At 39.7% G+C, this 25915-nt stretch overlaps 3 protein-coding genes across 6 annotated transcripts; 2 read left to right on the top strand and 1 right to left on the bottom strand.

The window, feature by feature from the left end:
* Positions 1-157: 157 nt before the first annotated feature.
* Positions 158-15654, top strand: LOC146470539 (adenosine receptor A3-like). Of its 4 annotated transcripts, none has more exons than XM_085122638.1 (2): positions 158-250; positions 13308-15654. In XM_085122638.1, the coding sequence occupies exon 2, from the start codon at positions 13493-13495 to the stop codon at positions 14513-14515; it is 1023 nt and encodes a 340-aa protein (XP_084978764.1). In that variant the 5' UTR covers positions 158-250; positions 13308-13492; the 3' UTR covers positions 14516-15654. The 4 variants fall into 4 exon arrangements, with proteins under 4 accessions (XP_084978764.1, XP_084978767.1, XP_084978768.1 ...); XM_085122641.1 differs by lacking the exon at positions 158-250 and adding an exon at positions 6492-6524; XM_085122642.1 differs by lacking the exon at positions 158-250 and adding an exon at positions 7100-7621.
* LOC146470540 (adrenocorticotropic hormone receptor-like) lies at positions 3243-6024 on the bottom strand. The gene has a single exon (XM_085122637.1). The coding sequence runs from the start codon at positions 6018-6020 to the stop codon at positions 4872-4874; it is 1149 nt and encodes a 382-aa protein (XP_084978763.1). The 5' UTR covers positions 6021-6024; the 3' UTR covers positions 3243-4871.
* Positions 15655-21269: 5615 nt separating the features above from the next.
* Positions 21270-25911, top strand: LOC146470538 (melanocyte-stimulating hormone receptor-like). Its single transcript, XM_085122029.1, has one exon. The coding sequence runs from the start codon at positions 21615-21617 to the stop codon at positions 22596-22598; it is 984 nt and encodes a 327-aa protein (XP_084978155.1). The 5' UTR covers positions 21270-21614; the 3' UTR covers positions 22599-25911.
* The last annotated feature ends 4 nt before the right edge of the window (positions 25912-25915 follow it).

The raw sequence follows: 25915 nt of genomic DNA, 5'->3' as shown, positions 1-25915 counted from the left end.
ACCCAGACCTCTGAGCTGAATGAATGAATGAATGAATGAATGAATGAATGAATGCATAATTGTCATGAACACTTGCACTGCAATGTCACAAAATTATCATATTCAATTACATTCAGTGCTTCAGACGGTGCGACGATGTCGAATATGTTATTTACTCGTATGATCGTCGGAGACGAAAAAACGGCAATTTTGCCTCCAAGTTTTTGTCGCGCATTTTCAGGACATGATACACTGGCACGAAATAAGTAAAGTAAGTGTATTCTATTTTGATGCAAGAGAAGCGGAATTTCAACTTTCAAAAAGAAGCTTGAATTCTTCAAAGTCCAAGCTTCAAATTCTTGTAAATGCAAAATTTGCGTCAGTTACATCACAAAAGAGGTTATAATTTACCCCTATATGATACAATCATTCAACTTGGAACGTTTCTAAAGCTGAAAACTTGGACAAAAAAAAACTGCTTTTCGATTGTTCCAAATTTGGTAGCTTAAACGTGAACGTCAGGGTAAAGCGTGATCCGCCAGCAAAACGATAGTCATGATATAATTTCATCGTCTATCAACATCACCACCAATATCCAGCGCAATCGACATCAGAAATTTAGAGTTCTAGGAGTAAACACCTACCACCGAAATTTGGTTTATGAATCTATTCATGGAAAGAATCTTGCGCGACCACCCGCGCCCCTGCCCCCGCGGCGAAAATTTTAGGTGTCTCTTGGTTACAACTACTAAAATATTTTACAAAGAACACTTCCTCTAAAACTAAATTGCTCTTCAGAGCTCTTTCATTGCACTCTTCAGAGTGCAATGGGAAGAAAATGTTAGGTGAGTTTTCAGAGGTATAACAAACTGGAATCAAGTATTTTAGCGATTTCTGTAAAATACAATGGAAGAACTTAAAAAATTTTGCAAGTTGCAATTTATTTCCATCTAAGACATCCTCAGCCAAAGATAATTAATATTATTTTCTGTTCACAAGTAGGGTTGTTGTTACCAAAACGTGGCCGCCATTATTTTAACGCCTCCGTAGATACAAATATATGTTTAGGCTGTTCAAAGTTACTCTAAAAGAAGGTGACACTGCTTAAGCATTTTAAAAACTCAACTCAGATTCTAACAAAAAAGTCAAACTCGTAATTAAATTTATTTATGCTATCGCCAAAACTGGCGCACATTTCTCCTGAGCCATCATGATAACCAGCCGTCGTTTTCCTGTCATCTTTTTAAGCCTTGAAACGTTGATAAGCCTCCTAAATGTCTACTTGATATTAAATCTATGGTGTCTATCTTCCATCTATCTAAATTATTTGATGTCCCTTCGTTTGCTCAGTATGACAATGCAACGATGGAAATCTAAGCTTAAAATCATAGAAAAATTCCCTATTTAGATTTTAATAAAGAAGATAGACCAGGAAAAAGCCATTAGTGAGCAGCTGGAGACAATTGCCTTGTTCGATTGGTTAGCGTCATTTGCATTTTGCATGAACTGCCAAAGCAAGGTAAACAGCTCGGTAAGTGAAACAACTTAGAACCACTGGCTTTGGTAATTACATCTGATTATCTCTGAGACAATAAGTTCATAAAAAGAACTTTCCATGGTAAATTTATAACCACCGTAAAATTATTGAAGCGAACGTAAAAAACTTTAAAACATTTTTGTCAGGAACAATCACGCATGGAAACTTTCCGTCTGTGAAACTTTAATTTTGGTTAGAGTAGTTATGGAGTTTATTAGAAAAGACTGACGCATAACGAGGAAGCCAGCTATACTACAATCGGCAACATCCTCGAGTGGTACATTGCTTACTGCGTCGAAAACGCTCTCCTAGCCATTCCTTCAATATTGATCAGTGAATTTATTAGTCTTGTTAGCAATCTGGAGAGCTCCCACTCTACATTCTACTTCTTTCTTTATACTTTACCGTTCATACAACATCTGTTCAACGTTTGTGGAATGAATGTTGGTCCAATGTTGAAACTGTTTAAACGGGAAAGATAAGTAAAGAGATGTACCTAGATCTCCAGACAGACCACAGAACGACAAAACTAGCTCCTGCCTTTCCGTGCCTTTCTTCGACGTGCTCTTCGGTAACACCCGTGGTGCCGAGGTACGTGAAGGACCTCCCCTTCTTGACGGAGGACCGAAAGGTCATTTCCTCGGGCTTGGACGCATTCACTTTTAGCCAACCCCGACAGCCTGCTCTTGAAGCGCCTCGAATTTCTGTCGCATGCGCTTGGGCCTGTGGCTCAGCAAGACTAAGTCGTAAGAGGAGTCCAGGTCTTACGGCTTCTGCAACAAGATGAACTTGATCCCCGTCTTGTTTTCACCAAAGGTTTGTCTGGCCATGGCAACCCAATCCTTGCCGGTACCACAATGAAGAGAAGGGGCAAATCCAGGGTTGTTCTCTGGTCGCAGCAGGGTCTCTCCTTGCAAATCCTGCTTGTTCATCCCCGAGTCGTTTTCATAGAGGACATCATTCATTCTTTCCCGTACCTTAGAAGGCAGCTTGCTGGCAGTCGTGAGGACCATGATACCCCTTCAGATCTTACGCAGGCTCAAACTTCCTTTCTTAGGAAGCCTTACCAGGAGGCCCAGCTTTCAATCCTGGGGGATGTTCTCTGTATGCAAAGACGTGGTTAGAAGGAGTGTAGAATTTTGGCCGGTACAAGCGCCTACTACTCTCCAGGGTTCTGGGGGATGTTGTTGAAACCAGCTACCCTCCCGGTCTGCCAGTTCGTCAATACTCTTTTAACCTCTGCTATGATGATTTGCCCCGTTTTGATGGCCAGTGGGGCCCCTTCCGTCAGATGAGATGGGTTCTCTCCGTATTGTTTCTTAACCAAAGGCATTCGTATTACGGTAGTACTTGGGAAAAAAATTTTCCTCTAAGAATTCTGTTCCGAACTGGAGAGTTTTTGTTAGACAGCTGTTTAATCAACATACTGAAATGACTATTGTTGACCAGCACTTGCTACTTGTAGTATTCTTTAAGTATTTAATCCTTGTTGATGTCATGCTAGTTCCTTGAAACGGTTATTTTAGACCCAAAAGTAAAAACTGTCCTGCATACTGAGGTATTTTTCTCCTTTCAGTATATTCCCATGACTTGAAGACATCTTTTGATTTACTCCAAGTTGATTGTCGCTCCCAAAACATATCTCATCATCCTTTTTTGAGTGAAACGTCTTTGTAAAAATTCAAAACCTCACTCTAGCTCGTGTTAATTTTCTTCAAGCTGCCCCTTTGTCTCTGTTTTATTTATTTTATATTATTTTCGTTTTAATTTGATTAACGTTAAAGGTTAAATACCCCAAGAAACACAGGTGTTTGTGTTGTATTTCGTGCAATAAGGTACTCCTTCTAGGATTAGACTCAGTGTAGGATGAAATGCATTCTAATCCATTGAAGGGCACCCCAAGGCATTTTTTAGGTGTCCTTAATGTTTACCCGGCGTACCCATGTATACACCTTGGAAGACGGAGACAGTGGCGAGTAACGTTTCTTGTGCGAAACGAAACCAACGATACTAACCACTCTACCACCCTGCCTACACAAATGATCTCGAAAGGATCGATTTGCGAAGACGACTGTACTTATAGACGGTTTACCGTTTATGTTTACATTTGCAAAAGCGAGGAGCAATGTAAAGGAAACATTGCTGCTCAAAGGCTTTCCTGTTTGGACAGACGCTCAACATAGCTGCGAAAGCAGTGCTAATTTCATGTCTTCAACCAACTTCTGTGAGGGAGCAGCTTTCAATAAATATTGCGTCCGTAGGTATAAACGGGAAAACACCGCTTTAGTTGGAAAACCGGGTGACTTTATCTTTTGATGTTCTTGCTGTCAAGAATGCTTCGATGAACTCAGAATAGGCAGTTTTGAGAGAGAATTATCTCTTGACAGCAATGCATCACTATTTCGTATTTTCTACCATTTCTACAATCAAGGCCCTTACAAACGAATAAGTGACCGCATAAATATTAACGGACAAACAGGTTGTAATTCTAAAAAAAAAAAAAGATCTCATCTGAACTGTATGTCAGTTCAATGTATGACGTGTGCGTCCGTTTGCTTTTAATACGCTCCTTTGCGAAGGAACACTGAGTCAACAGAACAGGTAGCATATTGTGAATTGTTTGGTTTTCCATAGCGTTGGAAAACCTAATTGATTCAGTAAATTTGCATGGGTTGTTCAAATCTGGGGGAAAAAATGCATGTCTTCACGTGCAAACAGTGGAGCAGTACCTGTAATTGCCGACGCAAATCCCAAAAGCACCCATCGATTACATTCAGAGCAAAACTGTTGCAGCTTTCCTGTTTCTCAAGATAGTTTCAATACCTTAAAAAGGCACATTTTTAAAAGTAAACACAATTTTAACTATAAGAAATAAAGTTCATTTCTGTCTCCGGAATATTCATATTCGTTTGTGACAATTCACCTCTTCACTTCTTCTGTTTGGATTCTCAGGAATAATAGTTTAGCCACAGAAACTGGTCTGCGAAACATTGGCTGTCAATGACCTCCAAGAAAAGATGACAATTTCTTCATGTTGCAAAAGTCAGGGGCGTCATTTCAGCAAAGAAAAAAAATCTACTTTTTATCATCACCATTAAGACGTTGGTTATGGTTATAGATGACTCTCTTAGTGACGCTATTGCTAATAGTGCTTTGAGTTTTGTGACGACATATGCGACACAATGAGTTCAAGAGTAGCTCATTTCGTTGCCATTAGGAGGATAAAGCTTTGTGAGGGATCCTTCACAAAACAAAGAAGGCAAGGGAACAAGAGGATAACACTAATTCATAAACACTGAATTACGCCTTAACGTATACCGAAAAGGAGGCGAAGCTGTGCCGGTTGAAAAGGCTCCTAAACGGAAGACAAATATTGTATACCATTACAGCTGTCCTCATTTTTCAAAGTAGGTGAAGCTTCGTTTTGCGTTTTCGTGCTCTTCGCAATCTGCAACACATTGTGTTCGGGTTTGGTTTGCTGGTTGGCGTAACACTGACAATAACCTATTTTGAGTAAGGAAATTTGGAACATCCTTAGTCCTTCGTACAAACAAGGCAAACTTTCAATTATGGCTGCCCTTATATCTCGGAGACGCCAGCAGTACATAAACGGATTTAGAGCAGAATTGGCGTAGACAACAGTTCTCGCCAGTTCAAACAAAAGCCGCTTGGTGATGGTCATTCCTTGAGCCGCAATCACACAAGATATACTTAGATACGGAATATAGCAGACCAGTAATAGAATGTAAACCATGAACATGCCCAGTACTGAGTGATTGTAGCGTTTCGAGTTAAGCAGTTCTTTCGATGTCTCGTTGGTTGTGCTTGGTCGCGGATGGGAAATGATGTGCTTCTGGTGACGCCGCAAAATAAGATAGATATGACTGAAGCAGAAAGCCGTAACGATGATGCAGGATATGCCAACAGACACTGCTATGATGGAAATGACCCAAGGGTACCATAGCCATATGAGTAGAACAGCAGCTACGAGCAACCATATGCAAAGGAGTAGTGTTAAAACGCGCTTGTTGGTGACTAGCTGTTTATACCTGAGGTGAAGATGCAGAGCTAGATATCGGTCAATACTCACAGCTGTGATGCTCAATATAGAAATACCACATAGATAAGTTGATAACACAGCCGCTGCTGCTCCATTAACGCAAGCAATGCTGATAAATCCTCGTATTTTAGCTACAGTGTAAATAAGAACCAATGGCTGAGCCAGCAAACCAACTCCCAAGTCGGATAGCGCGAGACAAAACAGTATAACGAAAGAAGGAGAATGTAGAGCGGGAGATCGCCAGATTGCTAACAGGACTAACAAATTCATCAATATTGCGGGGATGGCTAAGACGGCGATTATTGCACAGTTGGCAATGTACCACTCGAGGAAGTCACCGATTGTAAAATAGCTAGCGTCCATGTTATAGCACGTTATTTCTGGTTTCAAGTTTGCCCTCGATGAATTTGCGTTTGAAATGCTGACGTTTTGTACGGGCGACATTATCACTTCGTTTAGAGAGACGTTTTAAGGGCTAACCAAAATGACAAACATTGAGCCGAATATTCGATTGTGAATTGGTAGACCTAAGACCTGGAGATTGCCGCTTTGCTTGATTCAAAAAGCTTTTGTGGGCTCCTGCTGGTGGGTTAATTTTGCTTGGCCGGAAAGTAGACTTGACACTGACCAATGAAACAATGCCAATTTGACCGACATTGCTTTCCAGATGCTTTTTGATAATTGCGCTCAGCTTTACCCTTTTATTTAAAACTTCAACCTTTGCTTTAAAACTATTGGCCTGTGTCATGCAGCTTGCGAACACAGTGTGACTCATATCCCTATTTAAATCGCCCATAAATTAACAGCCACATGACATCTTACACTTTCTAGTTTTTAAAATTAAACAAAAAACAAATGCTGTGCTGTACAAACAATGAAGGAAGCTATGTGAGGACTGGACAACTAATTACGTCAAAAAAAGGGAACTTGCGCAAGGAATAGTGACAGGTAACGAAAATATGGTCCTTGAATAGTTGTAATGTTTTAGAATAAACTACGTAACCGATATAAAGAAGTTGGAAATGAAGTCGCGATTTTCTATATCACTTCTAGTCGAAGAGCCCCCTTGTTCATTCTTGTCTTTAATCGAAACACGCCGGTTTTCAACAGAGAGATGCAAAAAATTCAACTGTTGATGCTCTAAACTAAAGCTTTTTAAACCTCCACGTTTGACGATTCTCGTTTTTGACTATACTGTCACTTCAGTATTCGTTCAGTGCGCTTTGTTTGTTGCTGTCAGGTGTGCAGGTGTCTAAAACAAATGGCTAATGACGATAATAAACTCGGTTACCGTGGAAACGGGAAAAAAAGGCTGTTCTTGAAACTATAAAGTAAAAGATTAATGCTTTTTGCTTTCCAATATTATTTTAATAAGAGAATATTTAACAATTAGACGCGCGTACGGCAAACTCGAGCTTAGGTTTCTGGTTGTTTTAGCATACGACCAGTGAACGATCTATTCAACAACAAAATTCAATAAGATGGTTTATTTCTAGGCAGCTGGTTTTTCCTTGTACGCGCTCCCAGGGTAGTTTGCCGATAATTAGAACCCCCTTCTGCAGCCAATGAGATTGCCGGTTTCGCTTTTGGTCGGTCATTGGTTTTTGCTAAAATTAATTAGAACGTTGTTATTTAAACGTTTGGATAGTGAATTCCAAATAGGATACTCACTTTTTTTGAGGCTGGGAAAAAATTTTTCTTCAAGTGCCATTTGGACCTCTTCTGAAAATATTTCTTAGTGATCATTTTTTTTTTGTTTAATCAAGTGGTTGTTGATGGTGTGGGCATGACCAAGCTTTACCGAAATGATGTTTGACGGGGAATTTTTCGAACGGGAACGTTACGGGCTATTCTGTACTTCAATTGCGAAATTTCTAGACAACTCTTGGGAAAAGATTAACTCAAAGGAGAGCGCAGTTGCGAGAAAGGGTCGTCACTCCAAGTTGAGGCACCAAGATCTAGTAGCGACAACTTGACTTTTGGTTCCAGCAGTAGTTTTGTTCTTGAGTTCGGACTGACATAAGTTCGTCACTCCAGCGGTTAAGGTTTGTAATCATGTAATCACTTAGCGCTTCATACAGAGTTGCATAGGTCTGATTTGTACATACAAAAAGGGTGCATGCGAAAAGTAATTACAGTGGAAGCGGTAGTACTTTGAATAACGCGTAGAAGATTAAAAAGCCAAGTTTTATCACCAAAACCTCACTAACGACTACACTTGTTAATCAAGGAGAACTTGCACTATTCAACGGTCGTAAATTATAATTCGCCAATCTGCAACGAGGACCCAAAACTAAACAAATTCAACAATTTATTGATTTTCCCTGCTAACAGATGGTTCATAGATTTGACTCTGTAGTGTATGTTAAAGTGTTAAATGAACCCATGAAATTCTCACTGAGCATTGGTCGCAGTAAAGTTTAGTAAGAAATAGGAAATGTTGTCGTGTGGTCTCCCATTTCCTTACTAGGGCCAACGCTCAGTGGGAATTTCATGGGTTCACTTTAGCACTTTAACATACACTACAGAGTTAATTCTCTCTCTGTGACATATGGCCTTGTTCTCTGGGCAACTGCAACAAATTGGAGTATGTCCGATCTTTAGAGTCTATACACGTTAGGGCGGGGAAAATAGTTTATCATCTGTCATTGCATAGACACCGCGTCGGCAAGAAGTTCTGAGACGCACTCTTCTATATGTACAAACTTAGTGTATTTTGATATGTATGTAGGATTATATAATATGATATGATATGATATGATATGATATGATATGATATGATATGATATGATATGATATGATATGATATGATATGATATAATATGATATGATATAAGAAAAGTAAAAGTATATTGGTAATAAATAAATGGATTTGGTAATCTTGTACACGACCTAGTAGCAGCTAAATATGATCGAAAGTTATCGGTTTCGGATTTTCGTCATCTAGAGAGGATCTTTAGAAGGTACAGTTGGATGTGAATTTCCTAAAATAATTGGCTATATTTTTTTACTTTTCTTGTCACGTTGTAGTTAGTTATTTGCTCTATAGTTATTGTCATGTTGTGATTAGCTATATTGTATACTTCTTGTAGTTATTTCACACCCACTAGCGGGTTCTGTACTGAAGATGGATGAAGTTTTATCCGAAACATGTTTACTATAAAAATGTCGTAACTTTCATAAAAGCAAAATACAATGTCGAGTAGAGATACATGCAAGGAATTAAAACCGACGTGATACCCTTTCCAGAGTTTCCCAGTTGAAACCACCCACAGGAGATAGTGAGGTACCATTGGTGGAAATAAATATGATTACAAGCACTCTGGCAGCAACCCCTTCTGAGTTAGACGAAAACCATGTTTACACGAGCCAAGACCCTGTGCTCCGCCACCTTAAGGACATTGTGGACCATGGATGGCCTGAGCAGCCAAATAAATGCCCCACCCCACCCACCCAGACCTGTAGAACTTTTGGAACTTAAGAGAGGACATAAGCATTGAAAATGGCCTGTTACTCAAAGGGCATCGTCTCGTGATCCCAAGCAAGATACGCCCACAAATGCTGCACATTGTCCACCAAGGCCATATGGGGACGAAGACATGTCTCTTATTTTGTTCAGGCAACTCAAGAGACATCAAAGAACTGACAGCCAGCTGCCCCACCTGCACGCAGTTCTCCAAGAAACAAACGAAGCCCACTACACCCTCACAATGTACCCAGTTTTTCCTGGCAGAAAGTCGTTACCGATCTGTTCGACTATCAGGGTCCCCAGTACCTTTTTTTGGTTGACTGACAGCGAGTACCTCAAGTCAATCTTTGCTGAACACGGAATACCAGAAACCTTCATATCTGACATTGGCCCTCATTGTAGTAGTCGAGAGTTTGCCTTCTATTACGACCTTAACCATGTTTCCAGCACGCCAAGATATCCAGAAAGCAACGGGTTTGTAGAGAGAATTGTTCAGATAGTGAAGAACCTTTTGCGGAAAGCAGACGCTTAGGGCCAAGATCCATATATTGCACTTCTGTCGTATCGAACCACACCAGCAACTTACCGGCAACAGCACAATTATGACTTCACAAACTGATATGCACACAGCATCCCTGTAGCGGAAACATCCAACGTTCACAAGCAATTGCAGTACTACCGAGACATGCAAAGGAAACAGTATGATGGTAATTCGACACGTGAGCTGACAAGACTGGTGTCAGGCCAACAAGTGACCGTATTCCAACCAAAAAACAAGACCTCATTTTCAGCAGAAGTGAAAGGGGAAGGTCGTAACAGAGTACAGCTGAAACCTCCAGGTACCCTGCCATTGGCCTGCAATTGACCAAGCAGTCAAGGCAACAACCCAGTTGAACCTAGCATACCAGTGTCATTACCATCCCAAGTCGTGTCACCAGGACCACAACAAATGCCCCTGCAGCCACAGGAAGCTGTTGCTCAAGCTAAGGAAGTTCCACTGACAATCAGGAATGGCCGTGTGGTCAAGAAACCGTCCAGACTGGACCTGTGAACTCCACCATGGTTGTGTTAATCATTTCTGTAGTTTATTTATTTATTTATTTATTTATTGTTAGTATTAGTTTTTCTTCTTGCTCGTTTACAGTTCCTGTTATTAATCGCCCTTAGTGCCAGGCCCATTTAAGGGCGGAAATGTTTCATAATTAGGTCCACGGCTTGCTCGTAATATTATCAGACGTTGAGCTTGCGCACTAAGACGAGCTGAAGCCATGTTGACAACTCTAACATTGAAAACTTGGAACTCACAATAAAAGGATTCTCATATCTTTACAGAGGCCGGACAACTTTTGTCTAAATTAGACGTTTCTAGTGCAATGTAATGCATGGTTTCTCGAGCAGTTTCTAATTATGCGTGTTTTTTCTCTTTTATTATTAATTGCTATCTGTAGGCTTCTTTTTACGTTCACTGTTCACCAGCAGTAAACATCTTCTATCCACCATATAGCCACATGCGGGCAAGCTCGCCACGAGTATCTCGCTAGCTCAGTGATGAGAGTTTGCAACTGTTGTAAACAGATGAAAATTCCTTATTTTCTATTTTATTTACCAAGCTTAAAATTTACACGTCTCGTTCTGTACAATTGTGTAGGTTGGGTAAGAAAAATGGCGTGGGTGCTTACCATTTGGCCCAAAAAATCCGGAAATTTCGGTTTGAAGTCAAACGGTAAGGTAATATCGGGAAATTCCTTTCGGAAATTGTAGAGTATCTTCAGAGGTATTCCTCTTTTTTCCATTTGGAACGGAACGGCGGAAGATTCCTTACCAATTGAATGAATCCTCCGTTTCCATTCCAGGCCTTTTCCGGCTAGAGCGGATCGAAACGGGACGTGGATAAAGGGTAAGCGCAAACTCATCCGGTTGGTGGGTCGAATTCGGAAAATCCTTCACCATCATGCAACGGTTACACCATCCGCATTTTTCCTACGGCCGTGCAGTCTATATATTCTGAACACGTTCTTATGACGTCATGTAACACAATTACGTCAAATTATTTGCCGGACATCACGTTTGAATCCTGGACTGAAACGTTGACAAATTTAAAGACAACACAAGTCACGTTGTCTACGGACGACAGCTGCTACGAGCTAAGGAGTACGAATCGGAAAAGATATTTTGGCATTTGACAGAACTTGTTTTGTTTGTTTGCCTGTATTTTTTCTTGTTCGTTCACTAACAGTATGGCATAGAACTTCAGACATATCTAGGAAAATCGTGCGTCTAAAAACTCCCACAGTTACACGACAGTATACATTACACAATGATAAATACGAGCAGAGCCCGTAATTCCTCCCTTATGCATACACATGGATATTGTGCACATGTTGTTGTTGGGTGAAACATAAACTATGTTCGTTAGCTTTTGCATTATTAGTTTCTCCTTTTTTTCTGATTTTATCCTCCTAATTTGCACAAATTCTAGTCAAAATCATACCCACAGAATTTATTTATTGAGAAATAAATACAGCAGAGAGTGTTTGCTGTGTTTCCATCAGAGTTATGCTGACGTTGAAGCGAATGTGAATCTTGCAGCTTCTGGTGGAAACACGATCTGTATCCACACGTGTGAGAGTGCCTTTATAAGTTCTTTTGATACACAGAAAAAATGTTTTCTCACTCCTTCCAAATATTACCATCTAGAAAATTTATTGTGTTCCAATTCCAAGTAGGGTGGAAATGCGACTTTCAAACAAAATATCGCGCTCACTAATGGTTGTCAAAGGGTAGCTTAGCTCTGATAATTCCAAACATTGTAAAAAATAATGCTTTGCGTCGCGTGACTAGCGTTGCCGAGAAGCAGTGCAAAAGCTTCCTTGTTTGCTAACTAAAGGGAAATATCTGCTGCGCATTTAGATAACAAATCAGTTTGATCTTGCTTGCATACTGTTATCATATAAAACCCGCTAGAAGTTTTGTTTTATTTTGCTTCTATCTGAGTTTATTTCACAACGAGTTAACCTTTATGATTCGGAAACTGAATTGGGGATTTACACAAAACTGAAAATTTGTCAGATGCTTGTTCGATTACGTAGGAAATGTGTGCGTCAATGGCCCATGGCTGGGTCAGATAACTTTGTATAATTTTACATTTCGTGTCTTCCTTCGTGTCTAATTATCGAGGTGAAAATTAAAATTTATACTTATTAGTACATGTAGGAGAAATTCATACATGAAGAATTTATATATTTTCCTGAAAACTCTACTTAAATTGTAAGACATTGTGGTGAGCATTGCGTTACCGTGCTGTTTGTTTCTTTTGACACGAATCCAAGTCGATTTGAATAAACTATACGCGCTGTGCATAAAATGTCGCACTCCATATTCAAGACAGGCAACAATACAGACCTAATTAATATTAGTTTCGATTTCATTTGTGACGTAGCTTTCTCTGTTTGATTCACGTAGCTCACGAGTGCAGTAATCATTTAGAAAGTTATCGCTTGAGGATAACTCGCTCACCTTTAAGCATTTTCGTGCGAAAATTTTTTATCAAGGCAAAAAAGATTATGAACCCAGCGGTAGCTAGAGGCGATTTCCCGCTGATAGGAAATTCGATGCAAATCAAATAAATATTATATAAATATATATAAATAGCAATATTCGATGATTTGAAAGGAGGATATTCAACTTAGCTGTTAGTATCTAATTCTAAGGTAAATATTTAAATTAGTTGCCGCTTTTTAGTCGCCGCAAACATCAGTTAATTTTCTGAAAGGAATCGGAAATATTCTTAAAATAAAGTTTTGAGTACAATTATCTGTAATTAAAAACTGCCTTGATGTCTAACTACAGTCGACTCCCGATAACTCGAACCTTCAAGGGAAAATGAAAAAGGTTCGAGTTATCGACAGTTCGAGTTATCGAGGGTAAAATTATATAGAAAATGACCTGAAAGGAAAGGAAAATTGGTTCGCGGTTCGAGTTATCGGGAGTTCGAGTTATCGAGGGTAAAATTATATAGAAAGTGACCTGAAAGGAAAGGAAAATTGTTTCGAGTTAGCGCGAGGTTCGACTTATCGGGAGTCGACTGTACAAAAAATTACGAATTAGTGAGTTTGACTTGTTTATTGTTATATACATGAATGCATTATCAAGTCTATGATTTATGGTATTTATTCATCGGGCGATAATTAATAATTGTTGGTTGTTCAGTGTCATTTTCATATTATATGCAGTCATTCACAGCCTTTTAACTTATGTTTTAGGTTTGGACAGCCAAGTCATATTGCTTTAAACTTGACTTTCGTTTTCGTTACCAAGCAACCTTGGGCTGACTGTCAGAGAGACGTACGTGTCCAGCGACTGCGGCTGTCCAATAATATCATTTCAAGTTGCATTTGAAGCTGAGCGCCTACCTAGCTTAACAAAGCGAGAGAAGGGTCGAAAGGACATGGAGCTACAACCTGACATTGCGAGAAATACATCAAATCTTACCGAAGAAACAAATGGATCTGTGAATATTGAAAGTCTTCAGTGTTATCATTTTAACAGCATCCACTTCAGCTTGAGACATATTTCGCCTGCTTGGTACATTATTAGTTTTGTCGTGAACGGTGTCTCGGCAATCGCTACTTCAATTATCAACCTGTTAGTTCTCTTGGCCATCAGAAGGACACCCTCACTCCATTCTCCGTCAAACACACTCCTGTTCGGTTTGGCACTCTCCGATCTCGGAGTTAGTTTGATTGTTCAACCTCTGTTTTTTATGCACATCCTTGGGAAGCTTATACAGAACAAGGACTTCTTCTGCATGGCTGGCATCGCGGTCGAAGTTAGCGCAAACGCGTTGTGCATAATTTCCCTACTAACTGTAACAGCGGTAAGCCTAGACAGATATTTGGCTCTTAAACTTCATTTAAGGTACAAAGAGCTGATCACTATTAAGCGCGTCACCTTTGTTATGATACTCATCTTGCTTGTTGGTGCCTTTATTGGTTCTCTGTGGCTGTATAAACCCGACATGGTAAAACTCAGTGTGACAACGACTATTACAGTATGCCTTCTAGCTGCTGCAATCTCTTACATTCAGATCTATCGCGTTGTTTCTCGCCATTATTTCTCCGACATGACATTAAAAAACGCGCTGAAGGAAAATCGCGTCGATTGCGAAGAAGCCATCAACATGGCAAAATTCAAATCTCACGCTCTCAGCACCTTTTGGGTTTATTGTCTTATAATCGTCTGCTACCTTCCATATTTTTGTGTTGTAATTGTGATAGAGTTGACGGGACTTTCAACGGTAAAGAGGTTCTTCTACGAAATGACGGCCGTTGTTGTATTTATAAACTCTTTTCTCAATCCTGTGATTTATTGTTGGAGGATACAGGATATTCGTAATGCAGTGCGAAAAACTGCGGAGCTTTTATTTAAGTTTCCTAGGAAAAGAGATCGGCCCGCGCCAATGCGAAGGTGATGGTACAGATTGTCAGAGCATAGATTTTGTGCGCTTAGTTCAGACTGGTCGGCTTCTTTTGGTTCGACAATAATCAGACGGTGGCGAATAATATAATCCTTATTTGCCATCACAAGTAAATATAAGTTATAATAATTAATGATATAAAAATTGGAAGAAGACTGGTAGTAGACAATGGTACTTTTTTGTGCGCTTAGTTCATTCTGATCCGCTTCTTTTGGTTCGACAATAATCAGACAGTGGCGAATAATATAATCTTTATTTGCGATCACAAGTAAATATAAGTTATAATAATTAATTATATAAGAATTGGAAGAAAACGGGTACTAGAGAATGTTCTCCCTATAAGCTAAATTGTGTTCCTAAGTACCAGTTAGCAAAACGCTTGTTTTGACTACTGGACGTCCAAATAGCTAAATAAACGGAAAGACATACTTTCAGTGGCTGACCGTATCGTAGCAATCATTGACAGTTTGCGTTAGGAAAAATGAATGTTTTCCTTACCCTAATAGGAAATGAAAACGAGTCGGGCTCATGGAATTTCTACTTTGAATTTCTAGACTTATGATTCAGCAGTTTGAGAGCCGACATTGCGCACGATAGAATACGCAATAGCACCAATTGGGTAAATTCTCGACTTCGTCTGTAAATCGGAAATTATGTGGCTAGTAATATTTGCTGATAAGGCCAATAGCTATCCCATGAAATTGTAAATAAAGCCTTAACTGTTTTCGTATTTGACGTACAGGCAGCAAAGTTGGAAATAATTTATAATATTATGTACACACTTGACCACAACTCGTCGAAGTGCGCGCAAATGGACTGAAGTGTGCATGGAAATGTTATGCACTTGAATGCAATATATTAAACATGAGTGCTTCTTCCGATTTTCAAACACCTAGAAGTGGTTTGTAACCACAAAGAAAAACGTCTAGTCACTTTTGTCACATCTAGTCACTTTAGTGGGGAGCGAGCGAGTGCTCTAACTAGTCTGTCTGCGATTTTGTCATCTTGTTGCAATTAATTTTTTTGCAAGGGTCTCAGTCGACTACTGCCTCTTGATCAAATCATGTCACAGGAACATGCCCATGATATTACGCTTTTTTGTAGACTACCTTATAATATCCGACATTCACAGCTTTGTTTGAACTACACCCTGTACACCATAGCGACCTGAGCGAATTGCTCATACATGCATCGATTTTTCTCTTCAAACGCGTGCCTACTTGAACTGATTAAACAGTGGATTGAAAAGGATACTGCCGGATATCTTCTTGAAACACTTCACTGAGTGGTACTCATCTCGTAGGTTGTAATTTATTTTAAACCTTGCAATGAGCTCTTGACAATCAATGTTGTTATAATTGTTATTAATGATGACTGCCTGGCGGGAGAATTGGGTTAAATGAAATACAGTCGAACCTGTGTATAACGGCCCTGTATTAAGCGGCCACCCTTTATTAAGCGGCCAGTTTTTAAAGTCCCGATTGTTTGCTCATACAAATGCTGTATTTGTTACCTGTATTAGGCGGCCACCTCTATTAAGCGGCCGCGGCCACCCTGTAGCAGTCCTATGTTTGTCTTTCTTTGTTATTTTTACCTGTATTAAGCGGCCACCCTTGAATGGAAACTAAGCCATATGTTATTTTATGCGGTATTTTATTGTGTTTAAAATGCGATCCAGCATCACTATAAAGAAATAACATGTACAAAGCTACTGTAAGCTGGTACTCGGACGTTTAATAGTAGTTAACGCTTTTCAGATGTCCGCAATGTGCTGAAGTACAGTACCATATCACGAACGCTAAAAAAAAGTTTGTTTTGAATATGCTTCACTCTTTAGCAAGAAATTCCTCTTTAATTAACTTGTTCTTCAGCCATGTGACATTGAACATTGATGATTGTCCTATTGTTTCCTTGCATGAAGTGTTTTTGTATGATACGCCATTACAATTGACATTGGACCACACCCAGTGAGTATTTTTAGTGATCCTGTATTAAGCGGCCACCTGTATTAAGCGGCTTGTTACTCAAGTCCCGAGGGTGGCCGTTATATACAGGTTCGACTGTACTGATACAAAAGGTTTTGGTATTCTTTAAGTTCGGTTTATGTTCACCGACGTTTCGGCAGTGCTGCCTTCTTCAGGGTGACATGTTAAATTGAATACTATACCTTCTTTCAAGGAAATAAAAACATCGCACCCAAGATAATTTTGAGCTAAATATCCTAATCAATAATGAATCGATTTATATTAACAACCTGTTAGGCATGGCAAGCCGGTAAGGAGCTGGAATGTTTTTGACAAGGCAAAATCTACAAACTAAGGTTTTGTCGTCTAACGACTTATTGAATGTGACCAGTGCTCCTATTTTTCACGTTGAGATCATCGGGCTGTCACGTTCGATCATGCAGCCACCGCCTTGGATCATTAGGCGAGTGAAATCTGGGAGGAAGACAAACCACGTTTGTCCTTTTTGTTCCTTCGTCTGATTTCACTCGCGAAATCATCAATGATGTTGGCTGCACGATCAAACGCGACGGTCGATGACCTCAGCACGAAAAATGATAAAAAATAGATGGACTGATTACAATCTAACGCTTTTCTTTTATGGCCGTGTATTCTAGATGCTATTCAATCCTACTGGAAAGAGAAATTATTGATAAAACATACGGGAATCCCCCATATGACAGTCTTTGACTCCGAAAATGTTACCTTTTCTTAGTAGCAAATACCTAAAACTTTCTCTGGTCCTTTGAAATCCAAAAGCTGGAGTATTGTCCTCCTGGCGGTTCTAACAATGGACTTGGTGTGTGGGAAGGGGCCTGACCCTCTCGATGCACGTGGAGGTGGCATTATTTTGCCGGGCGTGGAGATGGCAGTGTTGTTAGAACTGGATAGCGAGTAAAGAAAGGAAAGAACCTCCCGAATATAAGGAGCATCTTTTGGACATTTGAATAAAATTGTCATCTTACCGTCTGATTCCTTGTCCTGTGTGTTTGATTTCCACCTCTTCTTGTGCCTTTAACCCCTGTTTCTTTCCGATTCAACAGCTCCTTAATTGCCACCATTCTAAAGTTTTTCAGAACTCAGTCCCAGTTCTACGCTGGAAAATGATTAAGTCCCAAACTGAAACCCCTAAGAAACGCTGTCGAAGTAGATTCCACCGCTGCCAAGATACCATCATTCCATTCAACCACAGAGCCGAAACAATACAATAGCATTTGAATCTTGTTTTCGTAATGATCTCGTAAAGTTGTGCTACCGGGGGTGACAACCTCTGTGATTCTTAGGTCATCGCCGTGCTTCCAATGGCTGGAGTGCACTGAGGATTGTCATGCAAGATCATTGATCATAATAAGGAATAGAATAGGGCCTAAGTTTGTACCCTTTTGGACGCCGGCATGAACGGGCAGCCATTCGGAAAGGACATGGTTAAGTTTAACAGCTTGGCGACGACCATTAAGAAAGCTACAGATCCATCTTAAAAAGACACCACGTACAGCGAGGTGAACGAGCTTGCAGATTAGCATCATGTGGTCAATGTGGTTAACCGCTTTACTGAAATCTAGGAAGCACACTCGAAGGAACTTGCCGGGTTGGTCGATAGCAGACTGCCAGTTATGAAGGATGTCTAAGAGACAATAAGAGGTTGACGTCCCCTTAAGACAGGCAAATAGGTGAGGCTCGTTAAAGTGCTTTACGTCATCTATAAGTCATTCCACAACAAAGTCCCCCAGGTGTTTGGACATGACTGGCGTGAGCCGGGGCAAATGGTCTTAGGTCCCAGTCAACTTAAAGGGGCGTGACCTTAGGCACAGGTATGATATTGGATTCCTTCCATTGTGCGCGGAATATGCCCGATGACAGAGGGCAGTTAAAGGTGGTAGCTACTGGTTACGCCAACTCAGGGGCAAATTCTTTCAAGATGCGGGTTGGTATCTCATCAGGCCCTCGGGCCTTGAAATTACCAAGACTGAGTAGTTTCTTAAAAACAAATCCAAGTGGTCAGCGCGGGACTTGTACCTGGGACCTCCGGATTACAAGTCCGGTGCCCTAACTACTAGACCACGCCGCCTAAATCTTTTAGTTCTTCATCTTGAGAGTTGGGTACCAAGTGGGGTGAAACTTCTGTTTCCTTCTTCTTGCCATTTTTAAGTGTGTCCTACTATAATTTTAGTATAAGTTTATGGCGAACTCATTAAACTTAAACTTAAAGTTAAAATTGTCTTCGAAGGCAACCTCAACAAAAAGATATAAAAGCGATGAATACGCTAGACGCCTTTCTAAAAGAATTCCTTGAATCCTTGCCTGACTTTAAGTTCCAGGATACTCTCCCTTCCAGTGTCGGTTTTCGGGAAGCATGCGCGGTGCTGTGGAAGAAATCTTTGCCATGAAACGACTGGCAAATAAACCTCTTCATTATAAACAATGGGTAGGCAAGGGTATCACTGCCCTTGCCACTTACTTGACGACAATAACTGCGGGAAATTTATACACCTAATGCAAAAATGGCTGAAATTTTAATATTCTTTTGTCTGTATTCAAATTAGCCTCACTGGCCTCGTCCAAAGTAAAAAATTATTTTGATATTTGAACTCAAGAACGAGGTTAGTGAGGCTAATTTGAATTCAGACAAAAGGATATTAAAATGTCAGTCATTTTTGAATAGGGTCTATTAGCTTGCATGAATTTTCGTGAGAGTAATGACATTAAAACCAATTTTATTGAGAAGTGCGGTCCAGGATATGCTCTGCTAAATCTCGACTCCACAAAAAAAACAACAACAACAAAAAAAACCCAATTGTTCTACGGTCAACATCCCCTACAAAAAAGTTAGAAGCGTAAATGACTGAGCTCGAGTTCGTCATGGTGAACAACTTAGGACTGTTTACAAGAGACACAGAAGTGTTAAAAAAATAAAAATAAATAAATAAATAAATAAATAAATAAATAAATAAATAAATAAATAAATGAATAAACAAATAAATAAATAAATAAATAAAAAAATAAAATAAAAAAATAATAATAATGAGAATTGCGGAATGAACAACCCAGCAGAAAGCATCAAATGGGAAAAATATGTTTAAAATCGCTCTCTTCTACTGATAAACTCTAAATTCCGAGATTTCCTCTTCAAGTTTTTTCAACGACAAACAAATTGACACCAATACTTTTGACTCTAAAATCCGAATGGCGGACAACGGCTTGTAGACTAAGCGGTTCGAGGGATTAGCGGCCGCCATGTGTTTTTCCAGCCAGTCAGCTGCTAATCTCGTACCCAGATCTCCCACGGTCAATCCTGAACCGACTGAGATCAAGGCACGAGATTTGTCAGCTGCTAGAAGCTAGTATTTATATGATTGTATTTATATTATATTTGGCGGCAGTATTTGGAATACAGTAAAAACCCGCATTCAAGAACACCCATTTTCGGGGTTCAGGCTGATTGGGTTCTTATATATCGAGTATTTTAGGTGAAATCAGCCTGAAAGTGTTCTTAAGTGTTCTTAATTTTTTACTTCATGTAATCATAAGACTTTAATTCCAAATACAGTTGTTGTACATTTGCTATTCACAGCAAGTGAAATTACTAGCATTTATACAGAGATTTTAGTGCAATACCACAGTAAAGCTACAGACACTGTTTGTTCTATTAAACTGAAAAGGGAAGAGTTTTTATATATAAGAACATTTTTCAATTTTCAGGCTGAATGTGTTCTTATGTATATGCTCCTTTTTTTTTTTTACCAAATTTCAGCCTGGGTGTTCTTAATCCACGTGTTCTTGTATGCGGGTTTTTACTGTAGAGAATATTTTTCCTGATAATCTTCGCAAAAGGTCGGTTTGGAAATTGATCGGGAAAAGTTTAATGATGGTGTGTAGGACGTGTCAATATTTGTTTCTACTCCGTGTTCAGTTGATTGGTTTTTATGTGTTTTATCAGAAAAAAATGTCTGTTAGTTTGGTCTCTAATTTTTTTAAGCAAAATCAAAACTCGATGGAAACGATTGGAAACTATTTGTAGTTAGCGTTAGCTGACTGATGGATGAATGAGCTAATCTGGCTAGAAAGCTAAGACAATTCTTTTCTGTCAGCGCGCTTTAGAATCTGGAATAGCATGATAACTATTTGTAATCATACCACGTGGTTTTGGTGATTTGAATCGTTTTACCTCTCTGCTTCTCTATTCATTGGTACATTTCGTTTTTAAGGACTCTTTTAAAGACACCGCCATTAATCAGTGGCAATAATGCTGCATAGTGACAATTAAATCCTGGTTTTTCTGGATTGGTCGATTGAAAACATAGGCTTTTGAATTTGTTCTCATTGAAAAGTCCATTGTGATTCATGTTGTCAGATAATCGATATAGGTAAACAACGGCTTTTTTTCTTGTAATTGCATGGTAGTGTTGTTTGGTAGAGATCAGCGCAATAAAAAGTTTTATAATTCATATTAATTTGCATGATTCCGCCCGCACATTTCCAACAAGAAGAAATTTTAAAAATGTTCTGATCAAGTTTTACAACATTTTCGCTCACCCTCTCCATCCTCACTGTTTTGTTTGGAAGGGACAATAAGACCATCCACAACTTTAATCACCTACTTGCCAAATAATGCATTTTTTATTTCAATTTCCGTTTCCTCGCAATATGAATTTATCTTGTCGTATATGTACTTTTAAGATTCATCTTATCGGTTTTGAAGTGTATTTTACCTGAAGAGCCGTTGATAAAAGGGTGATGTGTTTGTTGATGGAGTGACTCTAACCCAGATTTACCGACGACCAGCTGTTAAAATGTTGACAAGTTAGATTCTTTAATTTTCTTCAATTTCGCGATCTTCATGCTGAGTTTGGTCCCTATATTACACGTTTTACTCCAACGCTTATTAGATAAACCACAAATCCGGCTCTATTTAACACATCCGACGTCCCGTTCGCAGAAGATATCAACTCTGTCTTCTCATATTGAAAAGTTACATTTCCCGGCAGCGGGAATATTCAACTTGGGGACATATTAATTTTCAGACTAGAGGCTCATTACCACCTTGAACGTCACACTCAAACTTTTGGTTCCTCTGGAGTTCATGGTGAATAATGGTTTTAAATGAAACCAACGCCGCGACAGCCGCCAAGATGAGTTATGTGGAAAAAAGTGGATTGGCGGACTCGCAAATTTGCTATCATTTTACTCACATACATTTTAACCTTGGAGAATCTTCGCCCGCTTGGTACATTTTCAACTGCGTTGCTAACGCCGTTTTTTCCATAATCGCCACACTATCCAATTTGTTAGTTCTCGTTGCCATTCGCCGGACGCCTTCGCTTCACACTCCATCTGGAACGTTGCTATTCGGCTTGGCTCTCTCCGATCTCGGAGTCGGGTTAATAGTGCATCCACTCTTCTTTCTTCAAATATTAGCCAAGGTTGTACGGCATAAAGCACTGTTTTGCGAGGCTGGGATTTCGGTCGAAGTAACAGCAAACGCTGTGTGTATTATTTCGCTTCTAACGGTCACAGCCGTTAGCGTGGATAGATATCTCGCCCTTCGACTTCACTTGAGATACAAGGAGCTAGTCACTGTGAAGCGCGCAATTATACTTCTCGTTTGCGTGTGGTTGTTCAGCTCCACATTTGGATCGCTGTGGTTATGGAAACACGAAGTGGTTAAAATAGTCGCGATTGTGATTATCACTCTCAGTCTGTCCATCGCTTCTTATTCGTACTTTAACATTTATCGAATAGTTGTGCATCATCGGTCGGTTATACATGTACAACGCGCCCGTGTAATGGCGTTGGAAAAGGACGACGAGGATGAAGGCATCAACGTGGCGAGTATCAAAAAACAAGCAATCAGTACTTTTTGGGTTTATTGCCTTCTTGCTGTGTGTTTTACCCCGTATCTATGTACAGTATCGGTGATAGAAGCTAATGGTATCACCACCGCTGCTCGCATATCTTACGAACTCACAGCAACTTTAATATTCATAAATTCTTCGCTGAATCCTCTTATTTACTGTTGGCGCTTGCGAGAAATAAACGATGCAGTCAGGCAGACATGGAGAAGTTTATGGAGCTAATGCCGGTCAACAGCAGTTTTCCAACGTCTGTTGGTTCAATATTCATCTCGGAACCGTGAACGGCTGAATTGAACTGAACAAGCACAACTGTAGGCAAGCATTTTTAGAGAGCTGCTACAAGTTGCCGGAGTGGGCACAACGTTGGATTTCACCCAGAAAAAAGTTAAACGCACATTTACCAGATTAAAGGTTTACTAAACCGTGTTCGTGTGAGAGTGAGTGACTTAAGAGAAAAACACTAGTACTTTCAAAGAAAGTTGTTCAGTTTCATGGATAGCCACGGGGAAGAAAAAAAAAATAGACAACAGAGAAACTTTTGGCCAAAGACTTGAAATGTCGTTCTTATATTTGTTACTTTCATCGCCTAAGGGCCTTTACAAGGAGTAGGAGAAGTTGTGTCTACAGGCTAGGGCGGTTTGAACTGATTTTTCTTAACTGAAGACGTCAAGATAGTGTGGCTGAACTTAAAGTGACAGCTGGAAAAGTTGAGGAAATAGAATTTGGCCTCCCCTCTACGCCGGGAGCTGCTGTTGTGTCTTCGAACTGCAGTGATTTTCAATTCCCTTTTCGTGTTCCGAGTAGTATATTTCTCGACTAAGACGTAAGACCGATTAGTTTATTAGTTTTTACGTGTTTTTCGATGTCTCAAAACCTCTAAATCAGATTTCACTCACAAAAAAGGCCAGTTTTCTGCCCTAAAACATTTATTCCATCGAAAATGGGCTTATCCTCTGGCACAGGTTATTTGTCAAAAGTGTTGGCGATTTTCATGCAGTACAAAGCGCCTTGGACATGTCATATGAATTCACGCTAAAATACAAATTGCCCAAAGCAAATTGCATGGTTCATTTCCATAGAAAAAACATCCAATTTTAATTTCGTTGCGTTTCCTTAATAACAGAATACGTGATCAATTAAAATGACAGAAAACAATATTATTGCAAATCACCACTTCATAGGATGTATAAAGAAAAAAATGGACGACTAATGCTGAGTGATAATGAGGGCTAGCTAAAATAAAAATAATATAGCTTTCACCTTCGGAAGAAGATTGGTTTCCTCTAGGTAACATCAAGGATGCACGTTTCAAAATGGATTGACTTCAATTCGAGCTTGAAATCTAACATCGGCTACTTATTACATATTTCGACCAGCAAAATAAAAATGTCTTGTTCCTACTTCAATCCTTAAACAAGAAATCTTGAACACTTTCGGTTCTCTCCACGTGCGCTGAGAAACCATTTTTAGTGGGAGTAAAAGAGTAGGAAATTCATATTAATTTTATTTATAGCTTTCAGCGGGATGGTGGTGACCTTCGCGCTGCGGCGAAAAGTCACCTGCCTTCGGGCTAACTTTTTTCCTGATGATACTTGTCAAGACTGATTCATTTTTCTCACTTCTAATTTACTGCGATAGTTTTTACACTGAAGTATTGAGATATCAATCTTGCCAGCAGCTATTCCTTTCTTTTTTGAAACAATTTAGGACTATTAAAGACTGACAGATGGGGCTCTACTACTCTTTGATCGCCATAGCAACTCTCAACTCAACCGAGCAGGGGCTTAGATAATTGCCTGTAATATCTTTCTTTCAATGCTACTGAATTTTATGGAAGTTCCCCGACTTATAACGAATTCCGTTGGCTCCCGTTATTAGAGAACTTACGCAACGACGACGACGACGGCACCTACAACGCCGCAAAACGATAGGTTTAACGAGGAAAAACAATCTCTCTGGACGGGCGTTTTAAATATTGGTACACTCTTTATCGTCCTCTGCAAAGCAGCAACGTGAAATGACCAAATGCAAGGTTTTGTGGAGAACGTGAGTACACGAGGGCGAATTTTTTCATTCAAACTCCTACCAATTTGGTTTCTGGTTAGTTCGTAGTTGAGTGAGTTGAAATAATCGCAAAATAGCACGAATGAAATTAAGTTATATTTTCAAGTGACGTTTTCGTTGCCGTCGCCGTTGTAGTTGCGTAAGTTCCCTATTGGAAAGGAGCGCATGTCAAATTGCTATCCGAACGTCTTCTGAACTACTGTTGTTCCTTACACAATAAACTTCACTCCATATTTTCTCCCTCCAATCTGGCTCCAGTTGTTCAAAGAGCGGATATATATCTGTTTCCAGCGGACAAGTTGCCATCCAGTCCGGCCGATAAAATTTATTGGTTGGAGTACATTTTATCCTCTAGATAAAGATTTGTCCACTGAATATAGAGGTATCCGCTGTTTGAGCAACTATGACCGGGTGTATGAATGGGTGCCCCCATGAGGGTAACCCTGTGATGGACTAGCATCCACATCCAGGGAGGGGGAGGAGAGGAGTAAAAATGCTCCAAGTTGCCTAATCCCACATGTGTTTACGCTCTATCTGTATGGGTTACGTAGGCTTAAGCTTACTGTACGACTGTCACCTCCCCTATCCGACTCAAAACCAAGGCCGGAGTTGTGCTCTTTTTCTCACAATGTAACAATGACAAAACAAAACAAAACAAAATTACAAGCAACAACAAAACAAAAACAAAAATCAGTTTTCTTGACCGTCAGTATCATCTTTTGCCCATTTTTTAAAGTCGTGTTTCATTCGCGTTGGCTGTAACACACCCCCTGGCAAAAATCATAGTAAATCAGGTTTATAACTACAGAGACAAGTACAGTAGTGCACTTTACTTTGAGAAGTTAGTGGCATACGAGTCCAGATAGTATTTGATACGACTAGGATGTAATGTATAAATTAAACCTTATTGCATCCAGCTTTCACTCCGCACTTGACTCAGTGTTGACAGTTGCCATCCATTCTGCGTGAGAATTCAACAGAAGTTAAAAAAAGCGCCTTATTAAAAGCTATTCGAACTCTTTTTTAAATTCAACAACCAGGAAGTTTCTGTTGACAGTCAACAGGAAATTGATTTTTCCTTGTTTTTGTCCACGATCTCATTTTCTGAGCCAATAAAGGCGAAATCTCCAGGCCTGCCAACTCGGATTTACGAATTTCTTACGGACTATCGTTTTAGAGTAAACCCTCAGAATTGCTTTTAAACAATAGGCTTTTGTATCCAAACGATTTTCAGGACACATCTTACCTATAAATGGGTTAATGAATCCGGCCCCTCAACATTATTTGCAAAAATCTATTGTAACTGACTTTTATTTTTATAAACTCAGGAAGGAATCTAACAAAGATTGAAAGCTTCTTTTGTTTAATCAGCGTTTGCCATCGCATCTGAGCTCCCATCAGAGTTTTCACTGTGCGAGCATCTGAAATATAATTTGAAGCATGCATTTCACCAGGTTACTGATAAACTAATGTCC

This window comes from Pavona decussata, unplaced genomic scaffold, assembly GCF_977016875.1.
Source record: "Pavona decussata unplaced genomic scaffold, jaPavDecu1.1 SCAFFOLD_114, whole genome shotgun sequence".
Classification (NCBI taxonomy): domain Eukaryota; kingdom Metazoa; phylum Cnidaria; class Anthozoa; order Scleractinia; family Agariciidae; genus Pavona; species Pavona decussata.
Note: the sequence above shows the minus strand (reverse complement) of the source record. Positions and strands in the feature narration are given on the sequence as shown.